The following is a 22730-nucleotide window of genomic DNA, read 5'->3' as shown; positions in this document are numbered from 1 at the left end:
CATCTACAGATTCCTCACAAGTTTACCTGTAAGCGAAGGTCTCGGAACACTTGTTTCGCGACACTTAAATGTGATCTGAGCTTGACTTTGTCGTACTGGTTCTTTTGGTTGCAGAGTAGACCAGTGTGTCATGAGCTTACACGGTTGTGAACAAAGTATACATTTATTATCTGAATGTCTTTTTGTGCTTACAATCAATGAACACCATTACTCAGTTATCATTTTACAGTCTATTAATACCTATGTCCGGGAAGCCCATGGAAGACGTCGTGTGAGATTTTGTAACTTTGTTGTGTCGTTTGATTGGGGAACTCGATTTAAACGTCACTGGCGCTTAAATTGGATGACGCAAACAGCGCCCGATGCGGAAGTCGAAGTCGTAGTCTCGCACACGAAATAGTTGATAAATAAGCAAGAACTGATAAATAAAAGGAGCGAGTGACATTTAGATCAGTGTAACCGAGTAAAAGTACCGTGACTTATTAACAGCAGAGTAATATTCACAACTCCATCTGTGTGTTGATGGATCTAGCTGCCAGCGTTCAAGGAGTACGAAACATCCTATGACGTAAGTGACGGCGACGCTTACCCCCACCCTCCCTTCCAGGAGGCATTGTTTGTTGCCAAAACCCAAATGAACGCCAGCGGGCTAATATGTGTTTTTTTAATGGGTTAGCCCAAATAAATGAAAGGCTTTTTTACATTTGGTATCCCACTGAGTGCCAGGATCTGGAATTTTTTTCCAACTTTTTTTTTTTTTTTTTTTTTGACTTTTTAAGACAATTTAACCTTTCCAAGGGGTCCAGGGGATACAGGGATACCAGCAGTGCTCCAGTTCCTCATTGTTTTGAATGCAAGAGTTTTTTGTAACTCGGTAAAAGTCAACACAGGGCTGTGTGAGTCCCAACTTGGCATCTACAGATTTCTCACAAGTTTACCTGTAAGCGAAGGTCTCGGAACACTTGTTTAGCGACACTTAAATGTGATCTGCCTGTGTGGAGTTTGCATGTTCTCCCCGTGCCTGCGTGGGTTTTCTCCGGGTACTCCGGTTTCCTCCCACATCTCAAAAACATGCATTAATTGGAGACTCTAAATTGTGAATGTGAGTACGGATGGTTGTTTGTTTCTATGTGCCCTGCGATTGGCTGGCAACCAGTTCAGGGTGTACCCCGCCTCCTGCCCGATGACAGCTGGGATAGGCTCCAGCACGACCGCGACCCTCGTGAGGAGAAGCGGCTCAAAAAATGGATGGATGGATGGATGGATGGTCTTTTTGTCAGATACCCGAGAGAAATGTTATGACCGCCACAATGGCATATTGATTAAAAATGGATTACTCTTGTGATTATGTTTTGATGAGTTTTTGATGGCAAAATTAAGGCCTGATCCCCCAATTAGTTTTATTCATCGTGAAATATTTAAAACGGCAGTTTTTCTTCTGCTCTCACAGGTGCAAAGGGAAAAAAACCCTGCACGATCACAGCCAGCAACGTAGTGCTTGGAGACCCTTGTAAAGGCACCTCCAAGTACTTGGACGTTGCTTCCACATGTACATGTAAGTAGTTTACTTTCTTTGCATCTCGTGCTAATTCCTATTGTAGAAATGCTTTTTATTTAATTTGGTGGTATTCACCAATTGCAAATTATTTGTAAAGGTTACAAACAAGGTCAATGCAACTATTACCAGGCCATTTTTCTTTTTGAAAGTTCTGCAGTTGCACTGTATACAGTACTAGACGAGTACTGTGATACCTAGCTGTCAAAATTGATTTATAGTACTAATATTCCTGTGCAGTTTGGCAAGTGCTTGCGTCAGGCTGTCACTCCTGTATTTCAGCACAAACATTTTACCATGCTACATAGCAAACAGAATCTGCTAGCTTCTCTCCAACATCATTTGAAAGGCCATAGAAGGGCTAACAGAAATTGGAAACAGTGTTGCAGTACTGAAACCTTATATGGATATGGAGACTTTTATCCACTGTAGCTTCTCTTCACCGCTTTTGTTAATAGTTGTATTATTGACTGTGTTGATTTTGTTAACAGAAATAAATTCATGTTAAGTACATACTACTGTTCAGATTTTTTTTCTTAATTGTACGAAAAAACATTTTGGAGATGGGTGTGTTTTTTAGCTTCAGCACCTGCCCCAAAAAATGTGTGTGCACGTGCCTGCCCAAAATGCCTTTCAGCTGCTGCCAGAGTGGCTTTGACCTCTTCTATGTGGGATCTAATTACATGCTACAATGCAAAACTTGCTTTTATAGGTCACGAAGGAGGAGAAGAAAAGAAAAGGGTGAAGAGGTGTATTTGTTTAACTGCGCATTGCGGAAAACTCTGCCAACTCTGTCGAAGTGTTTGGCTTAAAAAGTTTGGAAAAGGCTGCTTTGAACCAATCAAATTGTCTCTCCCCGATCCATCCATCCATCGATTTTCTGAGGTGCTTTTAACTGCTGCCCCCAGTGGCTGACAGAAATAGTGCAGTCGTCAAGCCCACACCTGAGGGACACACTTGTTTTCAATGGCACTATAATTATGTTTGCACGGCGTTGTTTGTTGCCAAAACCCCGATGAACGCCAGCGGGCCAATATGTGTTTTTTTAATGGGTGAGCCCGAATAAATTAAAGGCTTTTTTACATTTGGTATCCCACTGAGTGCCAGGATCTGGAATTTTTTTCCAACTTTTTTTTTTTTTTTTTTAAAGACACTTTAACCCTTCCAAGGGCTCCAGTGGATACAGGGATACCAGCAGTGCTCCAGTTCCTCATTGTTTTGAATGCAAGAGTTTTTTTGTATCTCGGTAAGAGTCAACACAGGGCTGGGTGAGTCCCAACTTGGCATCGACAGATTCCTCACAGGTTTACCTGTAACCGAAGGAGACAGGTGCTGACAACAGAGAGGGGCGGGGCGAGAGAGAGGACGCAAACAGCCCACCAGGCAACTATAATGGAACTGCAGGGCAGTATGTGACAATCAGTTTGGCTTTAAATGATAAAAATGTGTTCACATAAAAAGCACTTGTTTTTGCGGGGATGCTGACATAAAAGAGCATTTTAAAATAGCCAGCATTGCACTGAAAGTACAGATTACCCTTAACCACATTTTCATATTGTAATAATGACACACAATTGAAGATTCAAATTGAATTTGCCTCATTTCTTTGTTTTTGTGTGTGTGTTTGTTTTGGCCTCCAACTTGAGCCAGGCCCATCTCCACCTGCACCTGATGCCAGCTTCAAGCATCCTCCTCTTCAAGCGCTCTCACTCTGGAAATGAATTGGCTAATATCATTTTCTGTTTCACTTCATTTTTCACTATTACCAACTTCAAAGGCTAATAGCAAATGCATCCTCCAAGAAAATATTAAGTACAATATTTTTCTCTTTTTATTGGCCATTTCTTAATTTAAAGTCACTCCATTCTGTGTTGTGACATAATCCTTAACAGCGGTCCGTCGCTTATTACATTTAACATTAACATCAGTAAACTAATGACATAATTGTAGCTGCATTTCCTACTTAATACAAAATGTACTAGCTGAATAGCTCTTGTCGCCGATGTTATGTGTGCTTTGCGGTTCTACTTGGGACCACAACCAGGGCCCCCACCTGCAGCACCTCAACGCGAAAATAGAAAAGACCAGCGCAACAAATACCACACTGGCTGATCTGATGAGCAAAAATGTTGCACTGTGTACAGTACGAGAAGTGTACTGTGATACCTCCATCCATCCATTTTCTGAGCCGCTTCTCCTCACTGGGGTCGCGGGCGTGCTGGAGCCTATCCCAGCTGTCATCGGGCAGGAGGCGGGGTACACCCTGAACTGGTTGCCAGCACAATCGCAGGGCACATAGGAACAAACAACCATTCGCACTCACAGTCATGCCTACGGGCAATTTAGAGTCTCCAATTCATGCATGTTTTTGGGATGTGGGAGGAAACCGGAGTGCCCGGAGAAAACCCACGCAGGCACGGGGAGAACATGCAAACTCCACATAGGCGGGGCCGGGGATTGAACCCCGGTCATCAGAACTGTGAGGCGGACGCTCTAACCAGTCGGCCACCGTGCCGCCTGTCACTCCTATATTTCAGCACAAACGTTTTACCATGCTACATATCCAACAGAAGTCGGCTAGCTTCTCTCTAACATCATTTGAAAAGCCATAGAAGGGCTAACAGAAATTGGAATCAGTGTTGCAGTACTGAAACCTGAACTGCTACCTCAGCACAATTGGAGCCCCCAGCTACAGACCTGCATTTACTCATCCATTCTTAAGACTAATTTCTGTAAATAGCCCGTAGATGTGTATGGAATAGCTTTTATTTCGGGGGGAAAGGGCTTAATGTACAAAATTACTGTCTGAACAGCATTTTATCTATACTACAGAATAAGGGATTTTAATATCCTCCACTTCTATATGTAGAATTAAAAAAACACATACTCAGAATTTGAGTAACTAGGTAAGAGTCAACACAGGGCTGTGAGAGTCCCAACTTGGCATCTACAGATTTCTGAAATGTGATCTGAGCTTGACTTTGTCGCACTGGTTCTTTTGGTTGCAGAGTGAGCCAGTGTGTCATCAGAATCAGAATCATCTTTATTTATTAAGCATGTCCAAAAAACAGCCGCTCCAGTACGACAACAGACAGTCAATTGACAGAGAATACTTTTGAGGCAGAAAGACATTGACAAAAACAGTCACTGAGCAATAAAGGGTTGTTAGTTATCTGGTAATGCCGGGACATGATTTATTTATTTCATTATTGTTTTGACAATTGTGTGAAAAAATGCAGAGTCCTCTAGCACTTAGAGCAGTTCTAATGACTAATATTGCAATCGTCCGGTGCAATGACCATTGTGCAAAGGGCGCCGAGACTTCAAGCGAGTAGTGCGATAGTATGGGACAATGTTGATTGTGCAAATGTTGCAGATACTACTCAGTCAGTGTGCAAATGGAGCAGATGCTCCTCTGGCATGAGTGGCCAGTATTGGTCAACAACAGATATGCAAATAGTGCAGCGTGGCGAGACAACTACAGTGAGTGCACGACTAATGTATAATTGGCCTTGTTTCCTAACCTGAATAAAGTTCTCATGACCACACAGTTGTTTTCCGCGCATTATTGGACATAATCTGGTGACGAAGCCACCATGGAGGCGATAATTAGTCATTTATACTGTGTGCCTCTGCATCGTGTTTAGCCACGCTAGCTACCCAGCCGCAGCTTCATACAAGACAGCAGCGCAGAACGTCCCGGGGGTCAACGAGATTGTCAGCGATAATGTCTTAATTCGTGGATCCCAAAATTGGCATAAAATGCAAAATATCGGCCGATCCGATACAGCCGATCGGATCGGCGGAAAGCCGAGCAATTACTGTGATGCAATCATTCCTTGCAGGTTTTGAAGTAAATGCCAACCTGCCCAGTAGAGATAAATCAACTTGGAAGCAGCACATGCTCTTAGTAGTCTGACAACACCTGGCGTTCCAGTAAATAAGCATTTGGCTTCTTGAAACAAAGGCTTTGTGCAATATTTCCTTGAGGAAGATTTTCCGCAACAGCATAGCTTTCAGAGATAGCCAATGTGTGTTCAGAGGCTCATCTCATAATCTCACCATGCAATCTATTGTTCAACCTTGTTTTTTCATGCATGCCGTGCATAGACGGTTATTTGCCGTTACTTGTGGTGCAGGTTGAGGACCTGAAGCAATTTAGATACAAAAAAAAAAAAAAAAGCTCTGTAACATTTGAGGTGGAACAAAAAAAATTAAGGTTGGGGGGTGTGACTTTTACTTCCCAGTTTGGGTGGATGTCTTGCAGTCATTATAAAAAGCGAAGATCCTCTGAACATCTCCAGTGCCACAGACCGAATTGTGTGAAACATGCCGTCCTGCTTCAAACTCAGCGCAGCATTTTGTAAGTAAAAAAACAATTTTTTGTGTGTGTCCGGGGAAAGTCTTAAATGTGTTCAGCTTGTTCAAAATGTGTGCAAAACTGAAAAAGTGTTTATATTAGCGTTCAGCGTGAATAAATACAACAGCAGAATAAGTCTTTAAAGGAAAAGAACAAAAAAGGGGGCAGTGCACGCTCGGTCACGCACTGGCACAGGTGCAATGTACGTGTCTGTCTTGCCAGCTATTCATGATCAACTCATATTAAAAAAGTAACCCCATGTCAAACTTGTCCTCATCTATTTGTCTCAATCTGAACTGATGTTTGTTTTCCAGTGCTGACAGCAACATGTTTCATCCTGACAGCAGGTGACTATCAAAGTTCATGTCCAACAGTATAAATACAATACATTGACAGTACGTGACATCCATGCCGGTTTCCGCAGTTGTTCATTCTCAAGAGCGAATGACCACCTGTGATTCGGACCCTTGGAACGTCCATCGCCTGACCTGTGGTGAGAAAAAAAAAATCAGCCTTTGTCTTACATAGTGCACTTCAACCTTCACTGCCTTAATTGACATCACAAAGTTGTTTGACTTGCCCTAAGAGAACCTGACATTTAAGATGGTTCTGGTCAACCCAGAGGTTGGTAGGCTGCCACACAAGACATAATTAGCGACGAGCGATCATTTTGAGTGCAACTACAGTAGAATTTAATGCTGATCGCTTTCTCTCACTCCCAGACGAGGGAGTGATCACCGTGGACGAGGCTTTGTACGGTCGCTCCGACTCGATGGTCTGCTCTGAGGGAAGATCTCCGCAGGAGGTGGCTAACACGCAATGCGCTCAGGAAGGCACCTTGAGGACCATCTCGGCATTGTATGCATTGTGCTTATTTTTGGAACGTGCTTGTTTAGATTTAAAAGTGGATAAATGTCGGGGTATCTATTACATGACAATAACATGCTGCAGGGCATGTCACGTGGTGAGAGACTGTGATACAGAAATGTTTGTTAAGCAATGTACACATACAAACTGTATGTAAAACCTAAAATAATGTATATTAGCATGGTACCCTAGTGGTTAAACATGTGCCTCACAGTACTGAGATTCAGGGTTCGAATACATCTTCAGGCGTGGTTTAGTTTGCATATATTCCTTGTGCTTGTAAGTTTTCTCTCCAGGTACTCTGCCTTCCTCCCACATTCCAAAAACATGCATATTAATTTGAGAACTCAAAGTTGTTTATTGGTGTGAGTGTGAATGCTTGTTTGTCTATAGTGTATGTATGGATGGATAATAATACATTTAAATTCTAAAATTATGAGGAATGCACCAATACCACTTTTTTCAGATTCGAGTACAAGTACTTACATTTGAGTCCTTCCCGATACCGAGCACAAGTAATGTTAGGTCTTGCAATTCTGATGCAAATGTGTTTTATTTTAATCAAATATAATTCGCTTTTATTATTGCGTCTGCAGATGCAATGGCAAAAAATCATGTGAGGTGAACACGGCGGCTTTCCGCAATCCTGATCCCTGCGATGGCACCTACAAATATTTGTCGACCAATTTCAGCTGCAGTGATACACGTATGTCGTCTGTGTGAAATTGTGTGTGATGTAAACAATGTTCATTATTTCATATTTAATGTTTTTAATTTACCCAAACAGTGACTCTGATAGCGTGTGAGGGCTCTTTGGCACAATTGTATTGTGGTAAGAGTTACCTTTTTCTTCCCCCCCCTCCCCCACCATGATGAATTCCTGTTTATTACAAGCCTTATGATATGGATTTCATTTTATTGTGTTTATTATTAATGCTCTCTCTCTTAAATACGTATTTGGATGTTTTGATTGCCCTCATTTCCATCGCCAACCTTCTTTCCCTCATCTTGTTGCCAGATCCAGGATACGTTATTGCGGTCTACGGTGCTGACTACGGACGCCGCGACCAGATCACATGCACATTCGAAAGGCCTCCGGCCCAGATACAAAATACAGAATGCCTGGGCCCAAGTGAAGTTGTGGCCACAATGTACGTTGGCACTCTTGGGGAAGAAATCACAACCTGTTCTCATGAGAATTTTGTGAGGTTTTGTAATGGGTAGAAAACAGACAGCGTTTATGTGACTGGGTATGTTCTGACTGCAGGTGGCACAGTTAGCATGTCTGCGCCACAGTCAAGAGGGTTTGAGTTTATGCTCAGGCATTCCTGTGTGGAGTTTCCTTGTTCTCCCTGTGATTGTTGATCACAAGTTTTGACTGACTCGTCCTGTCACACCTGACCCATTTCATCAGTGGGGTGCACGGGGGAGGCCAAGTTCAGTGTAAGGGGGGCACCGGCCCCCCACGAGAACCGCCACTGTCTACATACCCCGCCTCTCGCCCAAAGTCAGCCGGGATAGGCTCCGGCTCACCCTCGCCCCTGAGCATGCTAAACAGTGGAAAATAGATGGATGGATAGCGGTTAAGGTACAAAAGCCTTTTTCGCCATGAAACGTACGATGACCAAACAGCGCAAGGGCCACGGAAGATCCCATTACATTTTGGCTCAAGGTGCAGATTGAGGAATGTCTTGTTGCTGTTGTGATCTGCTTCCATCGGGGCCCAGCGGGGAGGTCGGGGGTTGCCTACCAGATCCCGTGGGAGGAACTAGAATGAAATATGGCTCCTGGGTGCAGCAGTTGGCAGTCACTTTGCAATCCACGTTACCGCCACCTGCAGGAGTGCACCGGAACAGTATGTCTCTATCAAATGGGTCAGATGGACAGTTTGGGTTTAGTTTGAAAAGTTTGTTCTATTCTGAGCTCCACCCTCCCTAATATTACAGTTTTTAAATTATTTCATAACTTCGATGAATATCGTATTTTTAGCACCGCAATAAGCCACTTTCTTCTGCATTCATAGGTGCGATGGGGAGGAAAACTGTGCAATCCCAGCCACCAATGGTGTGTTTGGAGACCCCTGTATAGGGACTTACAAATACTTGGAGGTTGCCTACTCCTGTGAATGTAAGTAGTTGGTAGCCTATTCAGCATCTTGAGCTATATCTTGCTGTAGGAGAAGAAAACAAGGCTGTAATTATTTCTTTTATTTACAATTGCATTCATGATTATTCAACCACCTTAGCAAATATTTATTGTAATGTGCAGGAATTTTTCCAGTTGTAATGTTGTACGGTAGTCGAAAGCGTAGTAGCATGAAAGATTTTGCAAATGTACTCTTCAATCAGGCGGTTGAAGAATTTTACCACGACTGTAAAAAAAAAAAAAAATTGACTAATTCTAAAAGCTGTTACTTAAAATGTCATTTTACGTATTTATACACCAAGTTATTGCAAACACCCCCCTAGTTTACATGAACTATTAACTAAGTGACTATTTTGTGCTTTTTGCAGGGTCGTAAACAAACATGGACTGCCACTTTATCTTGATGTATTTACAATATACAATCATAAATGTAAGTGCAGGTTCGTGGCAGTTAAGCAACATCACTGTGTACTCTTATTGGGAAACAAAAATATTTCAATGATGTCCTAATAAAGACATTTGGATGCATGGATTGGTGAGTGACTATTTGATTGGTTCAAAGCAGCCTTTTTAAGCCAAACACCCCGACAGAGTTGGCAGAGTTTTCCGCAATGCGCAGTTCAAAAATAAAATACACCTTTTGACCATTTTCTTTTCTTCTCCTCCTTTGTGACCTATGAAAGCAAGTTTTGCACAGTAGCATGTAATTAGATCCCACATAGAAGAGGTCAAAGCCTCTCTGGCAGCAGCAGAAAGGCAGTTTGGGCAGGCACGTGCACAGACATTTTTTGGGGCAGGTGCTCAAGCTAAAAAACACCCATCTCAAAAATCTTTTTTCATAAAATTAAAAAAAACTGAACAGTAGTATGTACTTAACATGAATTTATTTCTGTTAACACAATCAACACAGTCAATAATACAACTATTAACAAAAGAAGCTGCAGTGGATAAAAGTCTCCATATCCCTGTTCAAACGAAAGTGGAGTTTGTTTGTTTTTTTGGCACAAAAATAAGACCAAGACATATTTTAAAACATTCTACAACTATATACCTGCAACCTGCACAACTCAATTGAAAAGTGAAAATATTTTACAGAGGGGACGTAAAAATAAACAACAGCTAGCTTGGTAGCACAAATGCACACACCCTCTTAGATGTGGATTTGGCTGTGTTCAGACTTAATCACGTTCAGTCATGTTAAATGGAAGTCAGCACACACCTGCCTCCATTTAAAAGTTTTTCTGATTAACCTCAAATGAATTTCAGCTGTGTGCGTAGGCTTTCCCTGACATTTTTGTAGTTACATCTCCCAAAACTAGGCATGATCTGCAAAGAGCTTCCACGGCATCTCAACTGATCTCATTGCTCAAAAGGTATCAGTCAGAAGAAGGATATAACACATTTCCAAAGCATCAAACATATCAGAAACACAGTGAAGACCGTCATCGTCACCGAGAAAAGATGGCAGTGACATTACCGAGAACTGGACGTCAAGATGGAAGTTTTCTCTTACAAATAAAGAAAAACATCTAAGCCTGGATACATTTTCCAAAAACACAATCTCCCGGATGTGTGAATTTGAAAATATGTTATGATCCAATGAAACCACGGTTGAACCTTTTGGGCCATAATGCCAAAAGGTGCGTTTGGTGCAAAAGAACACTTGTCGGTATGGTGTTCTTTTGGTGAAGTAAGGAAGTGGCAACGTTATGAACAGGGGCCGTTTTTATCTTCAGCTGCAAACGGGGCCTTCGTCAAGGTGGAGAGAATTGCAAACAGTTCCAAATACTAGTCCGTGTCAGCACAAATGTGTGGCGACTCCCATTTAACGAGTTTGAATGTGATTGCTTACTCTGAATACAGCTACACATAATCTGAGTTGTTTGTTTTTATTAATGCAAAGGATTTTTTTCAATTAAGCTGTAAAAGATAAAAGGTCACAATACTGGTTGGGGGTGAGGGGACATCACACACACACAGGGTAGAATTGATGGCAGGTAGGGTAATTTTTTTCTTAAATACATAGTTCATTTATATAAGCGAAAGCGCTGTGTGTGCGCATGTACCCGATTTGGGGTTTAGTAATAATTTTGTAAAACTCGTTTAAATTACTCATTTTATAGAGTAAATTCTCATTTAACTTTTTTTTTTTTTTTTTTAATTCTACCAGCTATCACATTTAATCTCAGCATTCTGTTTGGTTGGGAAAAAAAAAAAAACACCAGGAATGTCACAAAAATAGAATTTATTTATTATGGTGCAGTACAATAGTTCATCTTCAGTTATGAATGTTGTGAGGAAAAGCTACTACAGTAAGCACTCACTATCGTGGTTCAGACTTTGTGGCCTCAGCAACTCCGGGATTTCTAATTGGGAGCATACTGTATCCGCCCACTTTATCGCAGTGTCTGAAGCTTACCATGTATTTTTATTAAATTGTTTTCTTCTGGGCGGCACGGTGGCCGACTGGTTAGAGCGTCAGCCTCACAGTTCTGAGGACCTGGGTTCAATTCCCGGCCCCGACTGTGTGGAGTTTGCATGTTCTCCCCGTGCCTGCGTGGGGTTTCTCCGGGCACTCCGGTTTCCTCACACATCCCAAAAACATGCATTAATTGGAGACTCTAAATTGCCCGTAGGCATGACTGTGAGTGCGAATGGTTGTCTGTTTGTATGTGCCCTGCGATTGGCTGGCAACCAGTTCAGGGTGTACCTCGCCTCCTGCCCGATGACAGCTGGGATAGGCTCCAGCGCGCCCGCGACCCTAGTGAGGATAAGCGGCTCAGAAAATGGATGGATGTTTTCTTATGAAGTGCGGTGAATGCTGGCAGCACAGGCATGGAGTTGTGTTCCTGTGACAGACTGTGGAAATGCCGCACTCAGAACGGTCTTTTGTCACACCTAAATATGGACAATTTAGAGGCTTCCAGTTAACGTGCATGTTCTTGAAATGTGGGAGGAAGCTGCAGTACCTGGGAGAACCCTACGGACGCACAAGGAGACCACAAATTCTTCACTGGAAGCCCGGCGCCAAGATTTGAACCCTGAAACTAACCGAGGAAAACGTTCTACACACTGGCCGGCCCATTAGGCAAATGCCAAGAGCACTGTGGGTGCTTCAAAAGCCAGAGGGAGGGGGGCGGAGGGAAAAAAAAAAAAATATACACACTGAACTTAAAACTATACAACACAGTTCAAACCAAATGTTTACATACACTATATAAAGACACGTTCCTTACTGACATGAAATAAGACTAAACTTTTCCTGTTTTAGGTCAATTAGGATCACCAAAATCATTTCTATTTGCGAGATTGCTGAGGATTTTTTGAAGACAATTTCTTCATTCATTTCTTCCAAGTCCAAAGTTTAGACATTTCATTAGTATTTGGTGCCTTTAAACTATGACTGAGCAAACATTTTGAATCTCCTTCAACAACCTTCAATAGTTGACATGTATTTTGGCCCATTCCTCCTGACAAAACTCACAACTGATCCAACTTTGTAGTTTTCCCACAATGGGGAAATGTGCATTGTTTCAGTAGCAACAGTGGATACAGGAAACTGGGGGGGAGGGGAAAAAAAAAAAAATTGCCTGGAACCACAGCAAGTCATCCAGGTCCTGAAGAAGCAAGCAGCCTCAGACCACCATGTTTGACTGTTGTGTGTTCCATTTACACCAGATGTAACGAGATACCCCTTCCAAAAAGTTAAACTTTCGTCTCGTTAGTCCATGGAACGTTAGTCCATGGAACTCTTTAGAATCATTCAGGTTTTTTTTTTTTTTTGCAAACATACAGCAAGCTTCTTTTTTGGTTAGCAATGGTTTTTGCCATTTTTCCTCTCATTCCTATTGAGTCACGAACCCTAACCTTAACTGAGGCAAGGGATGCTTGCACTTTTCTTGTCCTGGTTTCCTTTGTGACCTCCCGAATAACTCATCGCTGTGCTCTGTGTAATTTTTGGACGCTGGGCGCTCCTGTGAAGGTTCACCGCTCTTTGACATTTTCTACATTCGTGGATCATGGCTCTCATTGTGGTTCGCTGGAATCCTAAAGCTTTAGAAAAGGCTTTGTAACCCTTTCCAGACTGATTTCAATTACTTTCTCACTTGTTCTTGAATTACTTTGGATCGTGGCATTTTTTGGTCGACTTCAATTTGAATGAGAATTTCTTAGAATGAATAGTGGCAGTGTTGTTAAGGCAGAGGGATGGCCAGAGACATTGCAGAGGGGAAAGCAGGCAAACAGTGATGGCGTTGTGACCAAAATGAGTGCTATCAAGGATGACAGCCAGACTCAACCTTAAAAGGGAGCAACCTAGAGAGAAAAGGTGCTAATAAAGAGTTTTTTCAAAGTTATGTTTGAGAAAATTAATGGCACACCAGGACTGGATTTCCTGTAGTCTGAGAGAAGTGGGTGGTAGGATGGCGGTACGTTGGGTGGGCAGGTAGAGCTGTGTGTTATCCACGTAGCAGTGGGAAAATGGCATTGAAGTCATGGAGAGGAAGGTTTTTTGGGGAGTGTGCACGATGGAAGAAAGGCGCATTTTATGAATTAGTCTTTTTTTAATTAAAGAAAGTTTACAATTTGAAAAACAAAAAATGTTCAATTGACATTTAGTATTCGACACCATTTTAAATAAGCAGCATTGTACAACCGTGTCCTTCTGTAGTTGCTGTATGACCCAGATACAGCAGGACTCTACCAGTTTGAGCTAGTAGGGATAATCCCCCGGATCTGAAGAGGGGAAAAAATAAAAAATAAAAAAGATTTAAGCCATTGTCCAAGACGTACGTTTTTTGGGGGATTCGATGAGCAATCAAATGAAAAGCAATTATATACAGTTTACTCAAAATTAAATCCATTATAGTATGTGCAAAAAAAAAAAAAAAAAAAAAACACTGCAACCTTTCTAGTATTGTCATGATAAAATTGTGAATTAGATACTATACCTGCATTTGGAAGCACCAAAGACTACAGTACCAAAAAAGCAGTGAAATTCCGAGCATGTATCTATTTATAATTCTAAATATAGATGTGGACTATATTAACTGAGTTTATTCTGTAGTTTTGCCAAAATGCTACTCACACTAAATTTGCACATTAAGCCCCCCCCAAATAAAAGCTATTCTATACACACCTACGGGCTATTTACAGAAATTAGTTGAGAACAGATGAGTAAATGCAGCTCCAATTGTGCTGAGGTAGCAGTTAAGGTTTCAGTACTGCAACACTGATTCCAATTTTTGCTACCCCTTCTATGACTTTTCAAATTATGGTTGAGAGAAGCTAGCAGACTTCTGTTTGAAATGTAGCGCGGTTTAAAAAAAATAAATTTAAAAAAAAACAGGAGTGACAGCTTGATTCAAGTACTTTCGAAACTGCCCAGGAATATTAGTACTACAAATTTCTCACTGTACTCTTCTAGTACAATTCTACAATTTTCAAAACCAAAAAGGGCCTTTTAATAGTTCCATTGACCTCGTTTGTAACCTTTACAAATAATTTGCTTATTGGTGAATACCACCGAATTAAATAAAAAGCATTTCTACAATAGGTATTAGCACGAGATACAAAGTAAGTCAAGTACTTACATCTACATGTGTAAGCAACCTCCAAGTACTTGTAGGTGCCTTTACAAGGGTCTCCAAACACTGCGTTGCTGGCTGTGATCGTACAGGGGTTTTTTCCATTGCACCTGTGAGAGCAGAAGAAAAATTTCATTTTTAAATATTTCACGATGAATAAAACTAATTTGTGGATCAGGCCTTAATTTTGCCATAAAATAAACTAGTAAGCAAACCTTTCCAACCAACACTGCAATACTGTTCCACTCCTGAAGGTAGCGATAGTGCATTACAAAACAATTTAGTCTTCAATTAGCCTAAAAATTGACACCGCCCAGAGAAAACCAAGCAAACTCCACAGAGGATCAAACACTCTCCACTGAGGCAGTGTGTGTCCAACCACAAGGTCCACCGTGCCAGCCCACAATCATAACCACTCAAATAGTGTTTGTTTTCTGCCAATTATATAAACTTTAAATCACGAGAACATGCCATTTCGTTCACGTGTGCTACCGTACCTGCTGGCGACAATGTCAGTTGGGCGCCGGCATTCGACATTATCTATCTCATATTGAGACCTTCTGTATGTACACGTGGTCCGGTCACGGCGTCCATAGTCAGCCCCGTAGACAAAAATGACACGTCCCCAATCTAGAATCAGAATGACAGCCAATAAATGTAGAGTCAAAACTTCCAACGAATTAATAAATTAAAAGATTACGGTGGCTCAATCTTACCACAATACAAACGTGCCACTGACGACTCACACGCCACCACCCTAACTGTTTGAGTAAATTAAAAACATTAGCCATGAAATAGTACACATTCTTTACAGACTGCAGGAGACATACACGCTGGCACACAGGTGAAGTTGGTCTGCAAATATTTGAAGGTGCCAGCACAGGGATCGGGAGTGCGGAACTCTTCCACGATCACCTCACACGATTTCTTGCCATTGCAACTGCAGACAAATGGAAAGACTCAGCAGAAGAAACAAATTCAGTGTCAGCTCTCCTTTAAAACTTGCAGTTACGAGAAGAGCAAACCCAGTCTTGCGCTCATTTATACACGCATGTTTTTGCCATGCTTCGATTGGAGAACATTCTTCAGTCATGTTTTTAATATAAATTTGATATGCTTCCAAAATGTTGGCTATCAGGATGAACCTAAAATGCACCAACTTAATTTGATCTTCCCTAAAGTCAATGGTTCAGTACTTTTTTTTTTTTTTTTAAAACAAGGAGCTAAAGGGTCAAATCAATTGAGCTTTATTCATAAAGCGACCAATAGGTCCTGATTCTCTCAGAATTGGTATTTAAACAGGCCTCATTTTGACATCATGAGACCAAGATTACCTAAATTAATAAAACATTACCTCACCATTGCAAGCCTTCAAGTAGGTTGCAACAGAGACTGGATCGGTCAGAAAGGCATCAACATTCACATTGCTGGAAATTTATTTGCACAGACGTGGCTCAAACCAAACCTCTGAACTGAGAGGCTGACATGCTTTCCATACACTATAGAACTATTTTCCACTGTGATTGATCAAGTCAATTACCTCCAGTAACAAGCACTGAAGACATCTGATGTCATGTCTAGTTAGTGTCCAAGAAACTCTTTCAAGGCAATGCTGTAACTTTTAAAGCAAAACAAGTACGTTTACTGATAAGGCTCTCTCAAACAAGCCCAGTGCTTACATTGTCCCGAGTCTTTCAACAGTGTCTCGTTGAGCGCACAGTGTGTTAGCCAGCTCCTGTGGAGGTCTTCCTTCACTGCAGACCAGCGAGCTTGACCGGCCATACAAAGCCTGCCTCACGCTGATCACACCATGTCCTGTCACACGGCCAAGAGCGACAGCAGTCAACGTCAAACCGTACTGTTGCAGCACTCAAAATTATTCAACATCCATTGCAAATTATGTCATGTGGGAAAAGGTTTTGGGTGACACTTCAGCCAGCGATGGGCTTCTGCTTTAAATGCACCGTTTCATTTAAGACAAGGGCTGAGGTCTTACCACAATATAGCCGATGGACTTGCCAATGGTTAAAATCACAGGTAGTCACTTGCGAAGCACAATCGACAACTACTGAAAACAACATGAAAAACAATCTTTAGGAAAAGGAATTATACTGCTCATGTTGGAAATGAACTTTGATAGTCACCTGCTGAGAGGACCAAACACATTGCGGTCAGCACTGAAAAACAAAATTCAGATCAGGGCTGTCAAAGTCAGTCATGTGCCACGTTATAGTTTTGGTTTCCCCTCACAGGGCCGTTATGACTGAAACCATGAGAATGCTTAATCACCTGATATTACACAAAACAGAAAATTCAATGGATAACTACAGAAATTTTTAAATCAGAGGTCAAGGATAAATTTGTTCAACTATTATTCGAGTAACTGTTGAAAGGGGATTGCTAACAAAACAAACAAAAAAATCCTTACAAATGGCTTCGACAGTGAATTTTGGTACATATTTTTAACCAAGAATCATGGAAGCTGACATGACTTGCGTTCCACGGGACACAAAATGTGGCGGACCGGATCAGGCCCCCACAGGCCAAGTGTGACACCCTCGCTTTGGAAAGACAAAAGAGCGGTCATAGACATTTTTGATTTGTAGAATTAAAGTATATCTGTTCATTTCTATTGCGCAAGACAGCACTTATTCTCAATAATTGAGGACATGCGTTGTGAGTGTGGGACCGCTGCATGCAGTGGACATTCCCAAACTTTCTATCTTAGTTCTGCCGGTTTGAACAGATACTTTTGTAACTGAATAAGTCAATTCTATTTAGGTCTTTTGCACAAGGTGGTGTTAATCATTGATGACTAACGAGACCCACACGTGCATTGCGTGGACCTGCTCATTAATGTCCCCTTTTATTGCTCTACAAATAGAGCCAGCGATAAACAACTTATACACACACTGCTTTTGTGAGCACTTCCAATAATGTCCTAGATTATTTTTTTTGTTTCTTCTTAAAAATCGACTTGGAACAGAACCGTGTGGAAAGGGCATACTCACACAGTGCTGAGCCGAGTCTGAAGCGGGAGGCCATGTTCCACACACGAACCAGTCCGTAACACTAACGACGGTCAGAAGAGGACCACTCGCTTTTATAATGAATGCAGACTTCCACACAAGCTGCTAATCAAAAGCGACGCATTCCCACCCACCCCCATAACACGCACACACACACACGTCCCCGTTCCCGCCTTGCAACGTCTTCAACCGTCCGTAATTGTTACATTTATTGATGGGGTGGACACCACTTCCGGAATCTCACCTCTCTGTACCCCCGCGGTTTTATTTGGTACAATACAATTAGTATTCTTTAACAAGTCATTATACGCTTTTCCGAGCTGCGTTTGAACGCCTCGTGAGCAGTCTGTCCGCACTCACGTGATCAATCACCACACAGCGGATGGGATTTTACTTTTGTTGTTTTCATAAAGGTCTGGGAATGAACCATTGTATAAGTGGATTTGTCCAGCTCAACCATCAGCCATACACTTAAGTTTATTATTTTTTTTAATTAGGGTGTTAAAAGAAACCTGCTTGCGGTTTAATATGACTTCAATACCTAATGACACATCAGCCATATCCAATATGGCAGACTCGCTGACGTACGCTGCAATGAGCCCAACCGCTCCAGGTCAGGTATGCACTATGTACTGTTTATTTAGGCCGAAACTACGAAAGAAGTTAAGAAATGTAATCAAGTACAATATATTGTATACACAGCATCAAATGCCTATACAGGCTCAGGGCGTCCGTACATACAATCGCTATTTGGGATGAACATCACCTTCCATCTGTGAAGCCGACCCTTGGCGCGATGCAGGAGCCAATCATGTTGAAGCGGGGCGGGTCTTGCAGAGAAAGGCCGTGGGATTTCCAAGAATACTGTGAAACGTGCCCCTCCCTTTCCGGGTGTTCGTAATTGTAATTTGGTTCGTGTTTTTGTTAAAATGTTTCGTGTTTTGTTTTTGTGTTTCGTTTTTTGAAATGTGAAAGTGTTTGGTTTTTGTGTTTCTTGAAACGTTAAAGTGTTTCGTTTTTGTGTTTTCTCAAATGTTAAAGTGTTTCACAATATGTTATATTGTTGTCCACTTCCAGGCCACCGTACGAAACAGCAACATGAAATGAATCAAATTTAGAGTATGAAGTTTTCAAACTGCTATAGTAGAGATTTGAATTTAGACTGACATCACTGCTCCCTCCCTCCCGTCTCTGATCAAAGCCACGCCCCTCACCACTATGAACGATGTTTACCCTTGTTTTGTCTCAGGATCTGTCCAATTCCTGCTTCTTAAATTTCAATATTAATTCTGCCAGGTCATGCAGTATTAACATATTGACTTTTTTTCCCCCCTCCAACTGCAAACTCTACCTCTGATTAACAAATTTAAAATTATGTAGCCTAACATGAATTTACCCCCTCCTTAAGCTAATCACTCTCAAAGTGTTTTGTTCATATACTCAACATGTGCTATAAGTTATGCCAGGTGCAGATATGATTCTTGTCCACTTGGGTCAGAATCTTCACGGCAACTTTCCTGTTGAAAATTAAATTTGAATTTTTCTTCTCGTTTATTCCTCTATCAGAAACACTGTGCAGATCAGCGGTTTAGGAGTGCTGACCACTTGACAACTTTGTACATTTTAACAATTTCATTCCCACATTTATGAAAGAAAATCATAACACTTTTTGGGAAAGTCAGTGACTGAACTGTCAAATCTGGCAATGGCTCTTTAAATGTTGAGCCACAGCAAAAGAAGAATGGATTGGAATAATAAAATAAATGCAACCCCAATCTCTGGGGCAAGACTTCATTTTTATACGGCAGCACATTAACTGTATGCATTTCTTTTTCCCGGCATGGTTTGATGAAAACCATAGTACTGCATTTCAGTCATGTGGTGTTAACATTTGAGCTGAACCAACTTTTGCGGGGTAGGAAAAAACAATTTAGGAAGCAGGCTGCCTACTTTTAGCTTTCTTTGACTCTCCTTGTGTGTACCGAGATCATGGTATACATTGCAAAGTAGCTAGGTGGAATAAACAATTTCACTTTTTTTTTTTTGCAAAGTGGGTGTAGGTAGTCTTAGTCATAACTTGATTAAAGCAACCTTATTTAACTTTCACAGAAAGATTTACATTATTTTATGACAGCTTTAAGATTCTTCCCCCCCCCCCCAAAACTATAATGCTGGCTTTTAGGCAAGTGATTAGGGCATTGAGTGCAGTTGGCTTAAATTGGGAAAAAGTCTAATGACTCAAGTAGTCTCTTCCAAAGTCTTTCATCCAAATAGCTTTATTAAGGCATTTAAAGATACTCTACCACCAACACACACACTGATGTTTAACTGGCACAGAGCCAACATGCACATTTAGTATTATATCATTTAAATAAGCAGCACATTTTAACCACAGAAAAGAGTACAGCAGCAGTATGGACTCCAGTATAGCAGTACTCCACTTTTGTTTACGAAGGATCTGTAAAAAAAGAAAAAAAAAAACTCAAACATTGTATAAATACATTAAACATCTCTAGAGAAAAATCAATGCTATACAGTAGTCAACCCCCCCAACATTTTTTGTTCAGAAAGTTTGAGATGCTAAATACAGTACTCACATTGGCATGTGTAAGTAACCTCCAAGTATTTGTAGGTGCCAGCACAAGGTTCTCCAAACACATCATTGCTCGCCGTGATCATACAGATGGTTTGTCCATTGCACCTATAAAACAAAGGCTTAATTGCTGTGCTTTTTAAAAAAAATACCTAAAGTAACACAAGCCACACAAGGCCTGGCAAAATATTTAAAACCTTGACTGTGAGGACGGCACCAAAACCACACAGTTTGTCACAACATGCTGTGATTTCGTTCCTCAAGTGTGCTCCGTACCTTTTGGCAACAATGTCAGTTGGTTGCAGGCATTCAACATTGTCTATCTCGTGCGGAGACCTTCTGTATGCACATGTGGTCCGGTCACGGCGTCCATAGTCGGCACCGTAGACAAAAATAACGTGTCCCAAATCTGACAAGATGAGGGGAAAGAAGGTTGGTGATTGAAATGTGGGTAGTTAAGAGCAGTGATAAATGCCTGTGACACTTATTTGGGGCCGGCTATATGCTGGAGTATGAGTGGGCATGCCCCCCCCCCCCTCCTGTTTAAGGAATTCAAGTTCCTTAAACATGTTAATGCATTTTTTAGTTTGGTGTATTATTGTTACGCGAGCCATTCGGTTCACGCGATTTGTGCATGGGTGATTACGTCATAGTAGGTGGAAGATGGTTAATATTTCTGCCCGTCCTCCTCAAGTATGCATACTGGCCCTGCTTCTAACAGTAATTCAAATTTAAAACTGGTGTTGAATCTTACCGCAATACAAATGTGCCACAGATGACTCACAAGCCACCACTGTAACTGTGTGTGAGTAAATTCAAAAATGTTAGTTATGAAATGATACACATTCTTTCCAGCACGCAGGCGACATACTTGCGGGTAAGCAGGTGAAGTTGGTCTGCAAATATTTAGCGGTGCCAGCACAGGGATCAGGGGTGCGGAAATAATCCAAACTCAATTCACACAAATGTTTTCCATTACAACTGCAGACAAATAAAAAGCATTACTGAGCAGAAGAACCAAATGGCAGCGGCAGCAGTCATTGTCATAAGAGCAAACCACTACTCACATCCTTATATAATTACATTTAAGGGCTTTGAAATAATTTACAACTTTGTCTTAGATACTTTATTCATCCAAAGAGGGGAAAATACATTTCAGAAAGAATATTTTCCATCCATTTTAAATAGCACTTGTACTCATTAGGGTCACGAGTTGTACACTAAAAAAATTTTTAAGGCGATGTTGCATTTAAACCAAAACAAGCATATTTACCAACAACACTAAGCCGATGCATACCTCGTCTTAATGTTTTCCACAGTGTTTTCCCGAGCGCACAGTGTGTTGGTCAGCTGCTGTGGAGGTTGGCCCTCAGCGCAGATGAGTGGGCTTGAGCGACCGTACAAAGCCTGCTGCATGTTGATCACTCCAGAACCTGTCACACACCAGGAAAGAGAGCAAATCAAATGTACAACTTGCACCCAAATTGAAACAAACCCCATTGCAAATCATGTCTTGCGTGGGACAAAAGCCCAGGTTGCCCTGAACTATTCATGTTTTAAAACACCCTGTGAAGTAGCAGTCACCAACTGGTGTACCGCAGTCCAGGTCTGGACCCACACTTCAAGCAAAAGTTAGGATTTAAGACCTATGGGGGTGCTTCAATTTTAAAATCAGTGTAGCATTGCAAGATTCACGGTAGTGACAAAACACATTTGTTCCACTTTACAGGGCCTTAAAATGAAAAGGTTCTTTTTAGGAAGTTAAACTTGTTTTGTCAGTCAAGTCAGTGGAGCTTTAAAGACGAAGGCTGAAGTCCTACCACAAAATAGGCGATGGATTTGCCATGGGTTCGAATCACAGGTGGTCACTTGGTTTACAGAATCAACAACTGTAAAAGAGCAATATAAACACTGTATGAACAAGTTTTGAGGCAACAAATGAAATGCACTTTTATATATGTTGGACTTTTAGCTTTGACTGTCACCTGCTGTGAGGAGCAAACACGTCACGGTCAGCACTGGAAAACAATCATCAGGTTTGATTGGCAAAGCGTAGCCATGAACATTTCAGTCCTTTTATTTCTTTAGCTTGAGGCGGCATTCATCATTAATGACTGACGAGACGCACATGCGCATTGCGAGAAAGTCAAGCTATTGCCAAGTACTTAGGGTGAAACCATTTTGATGAGAAAAAAAACTAAACCTTGCTCATTCAATGCTATTTTATCTCTTATTATGACCATAAAAAGAGCTAGCAAACAACAATAACCTATGATATGATTGATTTTTTTTTTTTTTTTTCCTCAGTCACAAACTCAACAATTTACTCTAATAGCTTTGCGTCAACAGTGAATACTCACACGGCACTGAGTTGAGTCTGACGAAGTACATGTTGCACACTATTCAGCCTGCAGCACTTGTAGGAAGCTCAGAGGAGAATCACTCGTTTTTATAGTGGCTGCAAGACTTCCACCCAAGCAGCTGATCAAAAGCCACGCCCCATGGTCCAGCCTTGCAGCACCTCTTCAACCAAGTCTGTAATTGGCTACATTTACTTACAATGTATAACACACGCGACCCTAATATGGTCACGTTA

At 41.4% G+C, this 22730-nt stretch overlaps 3 protein-coding genes across 4 annotated transcripts; 1 reads left to right on the top strand and 2 right to left on the bottom strand.

Annotated features, from left to right (window-relative positions):
* Window positions 1-5752: 5752 nt before the first annotated feature.
* LOC133400610 (L-rhamnose-binding lectin SML-like) lies at window positions 5753-9544 on the top strand. The gene is made up of 9 exons (XM_061673448.1): window positions 5753-5918; window positions 6230-6262; window positions 6340-6408; window positions 6638-6773; window positions 7379-7488; window positions 7570-7614; window positions 7801-7933; window positions 8806-8909; window positions 9296-9544. The coding sequence occupies exons 1-9, from the start codon at window positions 5885-5887 to the stop codon at window positions 9301-9303; spliced, it is 672 nt and encodes a 223-aa protein (XP_061529432.1). The 5' UTR covers window positions 5753-5884; the 3' UTR covers window positions 9304-9544.
* Window positions 9545-13557: 4013 nt separating this feature from the next.
* On the bottom strand, window positions 13558-17573 carry LOC133400597 (L-rhamnose-binding lectin SML-like). Of its 2 annotated transcripts, none has more exons than XM_061673436.1 (9): window positions 17524-17573; window positions 16657-16689; window positions 16509-16577; window positions 16192-16327; window positions 15343-15452; window positions 15229-15273; window positions 15010-15142; window positions 14519-14622; window positions 13558-13661 (listed from the first exon to the last, which is right to left on the bottom strand). In XM_061673436.1, exons 1-9 carry the CDS (start codon window positions 17555-17557, stop codon window positions 13639-13641), a joined length of 687 nt encoding a protein of 228 aa, XP_061529420.1. In that variant the 5' UTR covers window positions 17558-17573; the 3' UTR covers window positions 13558-13638. The 2 variants fall into 2 exon arrangements, with proteins under 2 accessions (XP_061529420.1, XP_061529412.1); XM_061673428.1 differs by having other exon boundaries at window positions 16509-16580; window positions 17524-17569.
* A 2344-nt stretch (window positions 17574-19917) lies between these two features.
* On the bottom strand, window positions 19918-22546 carry LOC133400620 (L-rhamnose-binding lectin SML-like). The gene is made up of 9 exons (XM_061673458.1): window positions 22495-22546; window positions 22120-22152; window positions 21955-22023; window positions 21432-21567; window positions 21006-21115; window positions 20889-20933; window positions 20411-20543; window positions 20139-20242; window positions 19918-19999 (listed from the first exon to the last, which is right to left on the bottom strand). Exons 1-9 carry the CDS (start codon window positions 22523-22525, stop codon window positions 19989-19991), a joined length of 672 nt encoding a protein of 223 aa, XP_061529442.1. The 5' UTR covers window positions 22526-22546; the 3' UTR covers window positions 19918-19988.
* Window positions 22547-22730: the final 184 nt, after the last annotated feature.

This window comes from Phycodurus eques, chromosome 1 (assembly GCF_024500275.1).
Source record: "Phycodurus eques isolate BA_2022a chromosome 1, UOR_Pequ_1.1, whole genome shotgun sequence".
Lineage (NCBI taxonomy): Eukaryota > Metazoa > Chordata > Actinopteri > Syngnathiformes > Syngnathidae > Phycodurus > Phycodurus eques.
The sequence above is the reverse complement of the archived record's forward strand: the minus strand, read 5'-3'. Positions and strand labels throughout refer to the sequence as shown.